The 12,496-nt window shown below is 39.8% G+C and overlaps 1 protein-coding gene across 4 annotated transcripts in view; it reads left to right on the top strand.

Annotated features, from left to right (window-relative positions):
• DOCK1 (dedicator of cytokinesis 1) overlaps positions 1-12,496 on the top strand; it is a 376,896-nt gene that overhangs the window by 78,673 nt on the left and 285,727 nt on the right. For 2 of the 4 annotated variants that reach the window (XM_081863133.1, XM_081863134.1), the window contains exons 10-15: positions 1,280-1,415; positions 4,155-4,227; positions 6,677-6,756; positions 7,968-8,093; positions 10,301-10,425; positions 11,686-11,784. In XM_081863133.1, coding sequence (XP_081719259.1) covers positions 1,280-1,415; positions 4,155-4,227; positions 6,677-6,756; positions 7,968-8,093; positions 10,301-10,425; positions 11,686-11,784 — 639 coding nt within the window. Of the gene's footprint in view, positions 1-1,279; positions 1,416-4,154; positions 4,228-6,613; positions 6,757-7,967; positions 8,094-10,300; positions 10,426-11,685; positions 11,785-12,496 lie in introns of all 4 variants that reach the window. The other 2 variants (XM_081863131.1, XM_081863132.1) reach the window with 1 other exon arrangement.

Raw genomic sequence — 12,496 nt, 5'->3', positions numbered from 1 at the left:
CAACCACATGCAGAACATAGTGGGAGAGGAAGAAATGTGACTGCATGGCTCTGCACTGCAGACAGAGAACTTCAGACCCAGAGACCAAATGTGGCCCTTCAGACTCTTCCCAGGCCACACCCCTCATTAGCACTTCTCGGTACCCCCCGCAAGTGCTTTTACCTAGCTATAAAGTGTCCTTGAGCACTAATGCTTGCCTGTATGGAGGATAGAGAAGTGTGTGTGCAGAAACCTCTGGCTTTTGAATCACTGGAATGTAGCCTACAGTAGAAAGTAGGGCTGTGTGGTATATCGTCCAAAACTGGTTTGACATCCACATTGTGATATTGCTTTAATAGTTTTTGACCTGGCAATATATCCCGAATCATGATGTGTATGTGTGTACTATGTAAAAATCACAATGTGGGAAAAACTGTGAAGCCAGCCAATGACTCTACATAGCTCCATCCTTATTTCAGACATTGTGATATATCAGTATATAGTGATGTTCAGCTGGAGATATATCACAATGTTGAAAACCAGATGTCGCCTAGCCCTAGTACAAAGGTCAGCCTCTGTTGTTCCACCCACTTTTCCCTCTGCTCACCGCTGAGAATTATGCCCTGAGGGGATTTAGTTTTTGGACTTTTTTTTTTTTTAAAAAAAGGTCCTCCTTTCTTGGTGTACACATTTCAGCACAGCACTCCTGTAGCATCCGAGTATGGCTTTAATTGGCCATATCTGTCTCATAGGCAGTATTTCACTTGCTCCTAGTTTTGTTCTTTTTGAACCCACATGGACTTTCATGTGGCTTTAGCTCAATTCTGTCGCATGCTGCAGGAAATTATTTGAGCTGCTAAGGGCACTAAGATTTTTGATGCTTTTGCACTGGGGAAAAAAAGTCATGTGAACCATTTCTGAAGACTCTTTGACGGTTGTGTGGGAAATACATTTTTAAATGAGTAGGAATTGTTCAGGACTCTCTAGTCATTTTAAACATTTCCATGTAAATGTATTCCTTGATCGTTATGAAACTTTTTGTCATGCAAATAACGGTTGAAGGGATGGCAAACTGAGAAGGCTAAATAGCAAATAATCTTTCTTCTTATGTAATCCAGAGGCATTTGTTGGCTTTGGAAGGGGGGAGGCATTCTAACAGGGGGTAGATTGTAACTAATAATGGGAAATGGTCGCTTTCTGTTCTCTCTAGCACCTCAAAAGATATTTCTTCTTATGTAATCTTATGTGGAAATGTAAGTGCAGTTTGCAAAGTAAAGGTATGAAAACTTAACGTTTCCAGGACCTTGGCAGCAAAGACCTGAAAAGAGAGAAAATCAGTTTCGTCTGTCAGATCGTACGAGTAGGCAGAATGGAACTAAGAGACAACAACACAAGAAAGCTAACCTCTGGGCTCCGGCGACCTTTTGGCGTAGCAGGTAATCCATTCTCTTTAGGTGCACTGTCAAAATGTTCTGCAAGTAAGAGCAGCTGTTTGGTATTGAACAACTGCTGACTTGGCATATTGAAGTTTTGAGAATAATTATTCAGCCTGTTGGTTATATTTACTGAATTTTATGCCTAGATCATTTGCAGCTTGCCAAAGAATGTGCATGTGCCCTTCACATGTTTATATACAGTTGTACCTTGGGTTACAGACGTTTCAGGCTACAGACTCCGCTAACCCAGCAATAGTATCTCGGGTTAAGAACTTTGCTTCAGGATGAGAACAGAAATTGCGCGGTGGCGGCAGCAGGAGGCCCCATTAGCTAAAGTGATGCTTCAGGTTAAGAACAATTTCAGGTTAAGAATGGACCACCAGAACAAATTAAGTTCTTAACCCGAAGTACCACTGTATTTGTTTCAGAAGATCCCTAGTGCAGAAGCAGGGTAGCTATGGCAAACATAATATTTGCTGCATAAAATGTAAAGTGCTAATTTCCCAGAATGGAAGGGGATGGGCGGAGAAATGATGCAGTATGAAACTGGATAAGGATTCCAGAAAATGGCATGCAGCATTTAATAGGGATGGTAGAGCTGAATCATCATGTGATACTGACCAGGGCTAGGATAGACAACCTGGTGCCTTCTAGATATTGTTGTTATTCCGCCCTATACCCATAGAGCTCAGGGCAGTTCACAACATAAAATTACAATATCAAAACTACAAAATACATAATGAAAATAAAAACAAAGACAACCCAGTAATCCCTGCCTCCCTCAGCATACTTAAAAGGGCATTGGATGTCAATCAGTCACATAATGAAGGTACCAACCGAACCTCCCTGGGGAGAGCATTCCACAAACGGAGCCACTGCAGAGAAGGCCCATCTTCTGGCCTCTCGTGGAGGAGGCATGTGAAGAAGGGCCTCAAAGAATAATCTCAGGGTCTGAGTAGTGACCTCCCTCAGACGCAAGCATGGGCTCCCCAGGCGACAAGAGCCCTGGCTGTGGTGGTCCAAAGGAAAGCAGAGCAATTCATTTGGCACCAGGTTGGCTGCAGGTGTTGCCAGAAAGAGGCCTACAAGACACCATCCAGCCGTCTTAGAGACTCCACTCTAGATTTGTGTAGGCCTTAGCTTTTTCTTCTCCTGAAGATGTCCCACAAGGCAGTAGGTACAGATTTTTCCTCAGGGTTACTCCCAAAGACTTTCTTGTGAACGAGTATAGCTGCAAGGCAGCAGAGATTTAGGATCAGAGTTCTCCTTCTCTTATATGTGCTACCTTCCCAGGCTGATGAGCTCCCTCTGTCCCTCATTTCCCTCTATAGCACATGCAATAACCGTCTTCTTGACAGTTGGACTCACAATGAGTCTTGTCTCTTCAATCCACCAGAATCTGTCTTCACATGCAGGGGAAGTCCTTAACTCACTGAGGGTTTGAGACCCATCAGTTACCCCAATTGGTTTAGCTGACCAGTCGAAGCCATTCCCAGGGTGTGGCTGCTATTGTATGCTGACAGCTTCTAAGAGCCATAGGTGAGAGCTGAGTGCAGCGTGGGGACCAAAGGTGGACAAATTACCCCTCTACTCCTTTACTACAGTGATCCCAAAAGCTGGCCTTGATCCCTACTGAAGAAATGTACTGGATTTGTTTTCATTACTGAGTTTTCCATTTGGAAGAGTTGAAAAAAGATGGAAAATGATGTTAAGGACTTTGCTTGAAGAGAATATATTGATACTGAAAGTTACGACAGCATGGCTCTGATGTAAGAGAATGGATGACTGGTTTTAGTGCATTAGATCCTTACACTATACTTGAGCAGGGCATTTGTCCACAAACATCCAGGTACAAGTGGCCGACAGAGGCAGTGCTGGACTGGCATATACAATGTATTTCTCCTTACTCCTAGATCATGGTGATGTCTGCTAGTAAAACTGTCTCTTCAGAGATTGTTTGCTCCTGGTGCTATGTTACCAAGCCATGGCATGCTGTCTTCTGAATGTGCCCTAACTGGTTAAGCTGAGAAGAACCTTTCCGCTTTCTTTGGGCTTGGATATCTCTTTCATTAACCCATGTCTGGTCTGGTGCAAATTGCCTTACTGAACCAGCATTCCACATTGCCTGGTTTTAATGAATGGTTGTATTGGTTTCTTCTTGTTTTTTACAAATTTTATTTTAATGTTAATATTGAGTTTCATTGATTATGTTTCTGTAAGCAGTTGTGGAATTTTATAACAAGATGTGCAGCATATAGGTATTTTCAATAAATAAGTTTGAAGACTTGGTAGAGGATATTTCAAGTTGCAAATGAGTTTTTGAAGTATATTCTGTTCTGCATGCATATTTGTATGCCCACAGGAGAATACACCTAAATGTTGTAAAAGGTTGTAAAAAAGAAAATAAAGCAAGTTTCTCTCTGAGATCCATTATTATCTTTAGTCTCACAGCATCTGCCATGAAAGTGTGAATTTATTCTGCAGTGAAGTGGGTTATCAGTTGTAACATGTTTCAGTATGTGATGCACAAATGCATAGCCATTATTAGCTTCAGAAGATTCTGCTTTTTTCCCTGATGTGAATATAGCAGGGCTATCTTTGAACATAAGAATATATTTGTCGTAAAATAGTTCCAAACTGTCTGTTGTGAAGCACAAAGATGTCTTTATGCCTCTTTGCCACTTTCCCTCCTTTTAGATGTTGATCTCTTTAACGACATTTCTCTCTTTTTGATTTCAGTAATGGATGTAACTGACATAATTAGTGGGAAAGTAGATGACGAGGACAAACAACACTTCATTCCATTTCAGTCGTAAGTATAAAGTAATGCAGTAGTAATGTCAGAGGAGATTTCCAGCCATATTATAGTGGATTATAACTTTCCAGATTAGAATTTAGCTCAGATGGTTTTGATAATGAGAATGCCAAGAAAGGGAAAAATAGTACTGTGTATGGCAGCTATAAATATTACAGCAAATTAGCAATAAAGTCACTTATTTTTAGCCTGTTTTGTTGAGGAAATTAATCAGATAGCTTTGAACTTATGTGTAGCTTTTTGCTTGTGTAGATGTGCATACACACATTAGATGTATAATTGACCTGTATAGTTCACAAGGAAGCAATTGTTGCTGCTATTTCCAGATTGTTATTTTAAGGGAAAGGAAGTTCCAATTTAGCTATAGAGCTCCCCACTTGGAAGGGCTTCCCATCCATTTCTCTGGATGAAAGGAAGGTGCTGTGTGTGTTGGTTAGTCACCTCAACTGAAATAGATGGGAGCCCTGACATAACTCCCAAGAGCTTAGCATGCACAGAAATGTCTGGACTGCAGTCAAGGCCTGAATAAGAAATTTAAATTGACCATGAGTTTCCTAGTTTGTAGAGATGTTGAGAGCATTGAGCAGCCGTAGGTACTGAAATACATTATGTTCTCTGGGAATAATTAAGGGCAGCGATACAGAATCTTGATGACACAGTGTGAGAAATGGGTTTGCTTCTTTGGGGGCTTTCAGGTTACAGGTGAATGCTTTTGAGCACTTTACTCAAGGTGGAATTCAGTGTTTCACTTTTCCAAGCTTTGTAGCTTGCCATGATTCCTCTCTCTCCTCCCCCCATGTACTGTTCTGAGGGTACTCTTGGGCCCCCCAAGCCAATTTGCAGGGGGTGGCACATGGTAGGAGAGGAGGTAAAGCCCCACTGTTCAAGTGGAAGACCTTGCATGGGGCTTCCACTGACAGGACAGGGTGAATCCTAAGTATTTCTGTAAAACCACTTTGAGATTTCTTTCTACAGTCAAGTGATATATAAATTTCATGAAGTAGATAAGCAAATCTCCAAATAATGCACATTGTGGACAGTGGTTATGCATTGTGTGGGCATTGGCAATATTTTCTTACGCTGTTTGTAATCAGGTGTACTTTTGGTAACACATGCTGCTTAAAGAAAAAAACAGTAGACATAAGAACATTGAAGACATTTATGTGGAAACCTGGATAAAATAAGAAAGTGGGATGTTGGAGGGCAGATGAAACAATATTCAATTGCTGCATCAATACTCGGTGACAATTTAAGGGTCCTTCAGATTTTTTGTTTTTATAGTAATTATGATTAATAACAAGTTAATAAAGTATTGTAGTTTAAAATGAAGTTAGGTGTAATTCAGGGACCCTGGAAGAAGAGTACTTTCCATTCATGCTTTGTGACAGTTATAAGCTGCGACAAGTGTATTGGGAGATGAGGATGAACACTGACAATGCATATTTATGGATAAAGAAAAGTAGATATTAGTGAAATGCTTACAAGTCTCTTGCTCCATTAAATCTGATTTATAGCAGTATGCATAAATCAGAATTTTGAAAGGTTGCAGAATAATATGCGCCAAGGTTCTCTTTTCTTTTTCCCTCTCCTCTCCCATGGTAGATTAAAATGTTCTTCAGAAAAACTCTGCATCAGGAATGAGCAACGTGCACTGGCGATGAATAGCTTTGTCATTCCCAATGTTGACTTAAGAGCTGAACATGCGAAGCAATTTTTTTCTTACTCATTTCACATTGTGCCTTTGTTGTGCCACTTGGCATTTTTCTTTTCATATCCTGGTTATTTCATAGCCAGTGAAATGAATACAAACACAACGGCTGTCACATGGCACTATGGCGTAGTAGATATGATTTTTCAAAATGCTGCATTTCATTTATAACTTCAATTTCATCTTGTTCAGCCATAGTAAAAATGTTTCTTGAATTTCCTCTTATTTTCTCCCTTGCTCGAAGCTACTTCTGTGCATAGTAGCTTTGCTTTTCACCCTTCTGTTAACTCTCATTAAGCTACGGCTTAATTCACATCACTTCTGAAGCTAGTCTCGAGCATTCCATGGAGTAGTATGTTTTACATTTTGGTGTTTTGTTATTTTATATGTAATTTCTCAGGCTTTTCATCTTTCATCTGCAAACAGAGCTGGGATCTGGTGTACGTTTCTAGAATCACAAGTTTGCTTTACTTCTCTTAATTAGATTTACATCTTCCTGATTATCTTCTTATGTCTGTGTTGTTCCCTTTCCTATCCTTCGTCTTCGTGTTGACTAATGAACACTCTTTGTCAACTATGTGATACGCTCCTCTGTTTCTTGTTACTGTGACTTCTGGTTTTCTGTCCCCCATCCATTGTTACCTTTTGGTGTTGGTCGTCATGTGCATCCTCCAGGCTAGCCTTGGATAACGCCATTCGACACAAGCAGTTGAACATATCATCCCGTTTTTCACCCAGGGTGGCAGGGGAGAATGATTTCCTTCAGACTGTAATAAACAAAGTGATTGCTGCTAAAGAAGTTAACCACAAGGGTCAGGGTAGGTACTTCGCTTTACTTTACACTGTTAGCATTAGAAATAATGTAATTCCTCCCATTTTGTCTGATAACTTTGACATTAATCTGAAGGGAATTGATTGAATTGTGTTCAGCATGGTGACATTGCCTTTTTTTTTTCCATGGGCACCTCCTTGCTTCGTTGGGAAGTTTGATTACTCAGCTGATGAAAGTCTTAACTACTCTTGATATGTGCACTTTAGTACTTTTGCACGCAAGTCTTTGCGCCATTTCGCTATCACGCGGCACATCTATTATTTTAGGGAGTTACTGCTTGCTCTTTATAGTGAACATTTCCAGTTGGGTAGCTGTGTTAGCCTGTTGTGCCAAACGCAACAAGTTCCACTTAATCTTTTCGAGATGCTACAATACTCTGTCCATGTTTGCTGTTTAGTTTCCAAGACCTGCCATAGCAGGTATGTGTGCATTTAGTTTATAAACCTATAAACGTAGGGGCCAAATGTAGCCCTTCATTCATCTCTTTTGAGCCTTCAGGACCCTGCGAGGATATGCTTCATCTCCCCTCGCTTGCCCTGCTCTGCACCATCCTTGAGTGCTTTTGCATGGCTGGAATGAGATGTGATCCTGCCTGGGTGGAGGATGAAAAGGTAGATGTACGCGTGCCTGTCTAAGGTCCTGTTTCCATTGCTTGAATGTAGCCTATCACATAAAGATGTGAATCATGGCTTTTTCCCCCAGTTGGAATTTGCAGGAACTCAGTTCTGGCACCTCTCAGGTGGGCACCATTGCCAACAAGAGAGGCGTTCATGGTGAGAATTGCATCTGTCGCTTTGTTTCTTCCTTCAGTCACCACAGGCATTTGACCTTTTTCTTGCAGGTTTGCTTATGAGGGTGTGTGAAAAGAGTAACCCAACTCTACTACATACCTTCTCTGCTCACCTTTTCTAAGGTTTTTCTTTACCAAATAGTGATACTTTTCAAGAGTGCAATCTTTCCCATCTCTCACATAATAGGAAGTGAAGTGCGGGCATTAAATAAATTATTATTAATAATAATAATAGCAACCCGCCTGGGATCACTGAACGATGAGAGATTCAAGTAAGAAATAGAAAAGGACTAGTTACTTTATTACCACCAAAGGTTAAGGAAATGTTAAGAGATTGTTTTGCACTTGAAGAATACCGTTTTATAAACAGCTTTTTCTGAACTAATGTATTGTACTTAATGCTACAGGTTTATGGGTAACGTTGAAGCTTCTTCCGGGAGATATTCATCAGATAAGAAAAGAATTCCCTCACTTAGTTGATAGAACCACAGCTGTGGCTCGCAAAATGGGGTTTCCTGAGATTATTATGCCTGGTAAGCTTCAACAAATTCTTGATCTGATGCGCTTAAAATATTGGAGATGTTGTTAATGTTCTTTTCTTCAAGGTGAATAAGAAGCAGTTCATGGGAAAGTATGAAATGACTTGGTTTTGGGGTTTTTTAGTGTTTGTGTGAGATTTGGCTTTAAAATTATATTTTCAATCTACTTTCAGACTCTTTATTAATAATGTAGTAGCACTATTGTAAACACTGTGGACTAACTGTGCACAGATGGTGGAACGTCTAGTTCATTTTGTTTCAAAACTCAGATTCCTGGTGTGTTTTGAGTACTTGGGCTTTTAATGTATGTTATAAATGAATCTATGAAGCAATAAAGGCAGACTTCAAAAGCGGCTCTGTTGCTTGCGTGTCCAAATGGGCTATCAAATGTGTAGCTTATCCATTATTGCATACAGATGTGTGAACATCTTTGCAAAAATATTTACTCAGTATTTTTTGAGAAATGCTTGCTTTGTTTGTTTAGTCCAGGTTTATAAACAAAAACATTTAACTCAATTGAGGAGCATTTATACTTTTTCAGTTACATTTCATTAATAATAACGCCAAAAATTCTGAAGATGGGATAGGCACTGTAGGAAAGTTAACCAACTGGACCAAGCAATTGTATGCATTTGAAGAGGACAGAAAATGATGGCAGAATTAGGCCTCCTGAGCCAGAAAAGCCGAAGGGAAGGAAGTTGACAAGAAGGTTAGCTGCAAGAGATAAGAAGGGTAGAAGCAGAGATAAGACGCAAATATAAGCAAGCCACAAATGTAGATTTAAACTCTTCAGGAAAATAAATGGAAGGTGACCTGGAGATATTTATAGGTACTCAGGCTCATTAAGAATCAATAAGTAGAAAGCGATGCTGAGGAAGCCCTTTGAATATAGAGAAGAGAATAGAGCATTCAACAACATTTCTTCCAGACTCAAGAATGGGGCAAGAAGGAAGGGCAGTTCTCAGAATTCAAAGGCTTCTAGTACTCAAGAATGCTGAATCTTAGCATTCTTTGCTATGTGCTTTGTTATCAAGTAATCCTCTCTGCTTATGATCAAATCAGAATTTGTTTAGGAATTTGTCCTTCTTTCTGGTATAGCTCAGTTTCCATTATTGTTTATGAGAGTGCTGCATCATTAGGCATTTTTGTTTGTTATATATAGCAGGCATTAATTTATTCCCAGAGTAGAATGTGGATTGGAGCTGATTTGTCAAAACCAAAACGTTCTGTTTATCTTGGATGATAAATTTTGAAACTTTTACCTAAACTTGCGTTGTTCTGAATACATGCAGCCTCAAATCAAAAAGCACGCATACAGTCACAGGAAATACTATTTATTTATAGAAGTATTTCTATACTATCATATCATAAAATGTCAAGGTGGTTTCACTGTCAAACATCAAATATTTTTCTTTAAAGTACAAATAATCATTAAGGTGCCTGCCTACTTAAAAATTAAACAGCAGCAAAGGCCTTTTTGCAGAGGAAAGTTTTCATGAGATGCCGGAAAGTCAAAAATGAGGATGCGTGCCAGATCTCTGCTGGAAAAGTATTCCATAGCACAGGACCGGTGACATGATATACCCAACTTCTAGTTGAGACTAGTTGGGCATCTGTAGCACAGGGAGCAACTTGCAGTGCTCATCTATATAATCTCAGTCATTAAGCTGGTATAGAAGGATTCAGTCTGTTCTTAACATATCCCAGATCCAAATTATTCAGAGCTTTGCGTATTAGCACAAGGACCTGGCCTGGAAGCATATGAGCAGCCAGTGTAGATGTTTTAGCAGAGGTGTCATATACTGTTGTCTATCTGCCCAGTCCAACAGTCTAGGCACTGCATTCTGCATCAGGATGGCCAAGGCTGATCCTGTCCCCATACCAGGCCTAAACCCAGATTGAAGTCGATTCAAAAAAAGTGTCATCCAGGAACACTTGCAGCTTTGAGGTGCAGTTGTACCAGGTGTACTTGCATTTGAATACACCCACCCACCCACCCATATGCATACCTTATGAGTAAATAAAACTTCTACTTCACAACTAAACTCTTGAAATTTTCATAGGACAGGAGCCCTAACATTAAAGAGTAGGTTAAATTAAGAAGATATAAATCATAGGAATTTTAAAATTTGTTTTCTATTTATTGATAGACCGTAAAATGCTGTACTAATCGTTTTGCTTTCTTTTTCTCTCTGCCTCAGGTGATGTCCGTAATGATATCTATGTAACATTAGTTCAAGGAGATTTTGACAAAGGCAGTAAAACCACAGCAAAGAATGTAGAGGTTACAGTATCTGTTTATGACGAAGATGGCAAAAAATTGGAGGTATGTTGTGTGCTGGTTTATTTCCCATGCTAATTCTAAACCTTTTCCTTAGTGTATGGCTTATGACTGGTCAAATATTGGATGTGATCAAATATTGCCAAATACTTTGGTATTTGTAAAGCATTAATGTACACCATCAGAAAAGAGTTTTGCATTTCCTGACTCCATTATTTAATGACCTGGTTCACTGTACATGGCAATTCTATGGCATATGGACTCCTGGATAGGAGCTTGCAGCTGCTTTGCTGTGCCCCAGTTCCCTTTGGCTTAACATGTTTTCTGGATCAGGACTGGTTAAGCTCTCTCCACACTAACAATGTACCGTTGCCAAAGTTTGTTCTTGGCTGCAGCTTGTGGCTAGTAAGGAGGGAGCCTAACCATGGTTGCAAGCTCCTCTCCAGGAAGGAGACTGCACGTTTATAAGTGTTTCACTAAGCCATAGTTTGGCTTCCTGTGCTGTGCGAACAGGAACAGCATGTGCGAACTTGGAACAGCATGTCATATGTTTTATTTCAGCTAGTACTTCAAGTTCTATCAAGAGCCGCTGTTTTTTCTAGACTTTAATACAGACCTCCCTCAGTAACTTTATGGAGCGGGCAACTAGATAACAAGCCAGGAATACTCGCTGGGTTCTGTGGAAAACAAGATAGAATCATGGGTGGTCATATTCAGAGATTAGTCACTGGTGATTATCTGTGTTCCTGTTTGGAGTTGCCTGCAGTTAAAGCAGGTGGTTAGCAGGAGAAGATTTGCTATGCTGCTGTGTTTTGTTCTGACGGCTCCATCTTTAGGGGACAGGAAGCCTCCACTCTGCCATTGCTAACAATCAACAGCATAATGAAATGAAAACAGTAAGCTGCCACCCACACAGTGGCATCCTTGGTTTAGTGGAATATTTGACAATCTCCTACTGCTGTCAAATAGTAGACAGTGAATTGACAGTATTTGTCTGGTCAGTTGACCCATATACCAATCCTGATATTCCTGTATCTTCTGAGTTTGTCAGAATATGTAGGAAACAGTTGTCAGAATAACCTGAATGTAAACCTGAATTTAAAATTTTTGAATGGAAGATTTCTGTTTCAGATATGACAAAACCATTTCCTGCCTGTTGTTTCCCTGTCACCCTGCTGAGGCTGGTGACATGAATTTTCAACGTTTCCCCCTTGTGTTTTCTTATTAAGTGTAACAATAGCATTTGTTTATACATGCAAGTAAAAATTATATAATGTGTACTATTTCCTTCTTTCTTTTTAAAAGAATGTCATTTTTCCTGGTGCTGGAGATGAAGCGCTTTCAGAATATAAGTCTGTGATATATTACCAAGTAAAACAACCTCGCTGGTTTGAAACTGTAAAGGTATGTCCAGTGTTAGGAGTCCTTTAAAAAAAAATGAGTAAGAGAGAATCCAGTTGATAGACTTGCTATATAGCTGTCAGACAAAAGAGGTATCTATGCCAGAGAATGTTTAAAGGTTGCTAAGAAACAACATAGATGAAGACATTGACTGAATGTATTTATCTCCCGGTCTTCTGGTTAAGACATTTTTGACAGAAGAGAATTATTCCAACATCTGTATTTCACCTCTTTTGAATTAGAAAACTGAACAGTAAAGCAAATGATTGCAATGTAAGATAAAAATGTATTACCGTAAAGTGCACAAAAGCACTGTGGAATTATTGGGATTTCTCATACATTGTTAATGAAACTAGAATTGCAATGGCAGTTTACCAAAGCAAATTCTAACTATTGTAAAAGCAATGTATATTAATAGTACTATAAACCCAAAGGAGAACAGTTTCAAAATTCAGGCCTGGGATCACTTATCCCTCCTGCTCCTCCTCCTCTTCCTCCAGCACAGCCTTAAGGAAACTTTTTCTTCAATTCTAGATTAATCACAGCTTGCTCTGTTGTTTTAGCTTCTGCCAACCTAACAGTTCGAAAGCACACCAGTGCAAGTAAATAAATAGGTAACTCTGCGGTGGGAAGGTAAATGCCGTTTCCGTGCGCTCTGGCTTCCATCACGGTCTTCCGTTGCGCCAGAAGCGGTTTAGTCATACTGGCCACATGA

This window comes from Podarcis erhardii, assembly GCF_964252035.2.
Source record: "Podarcis erhardii genome assembly, chromosome: 5".
Lineage (NCBI taxonomy): Eukaryota > Metazoa > Chordata > Lepidosauria > Squamata > Lacertidae > Podarcis > Podarcis erhardii.
Note: the sequence above shows the minus strand (reverse complement) of the source record. Positions and strands in the feature narration are given on the sequence as shown.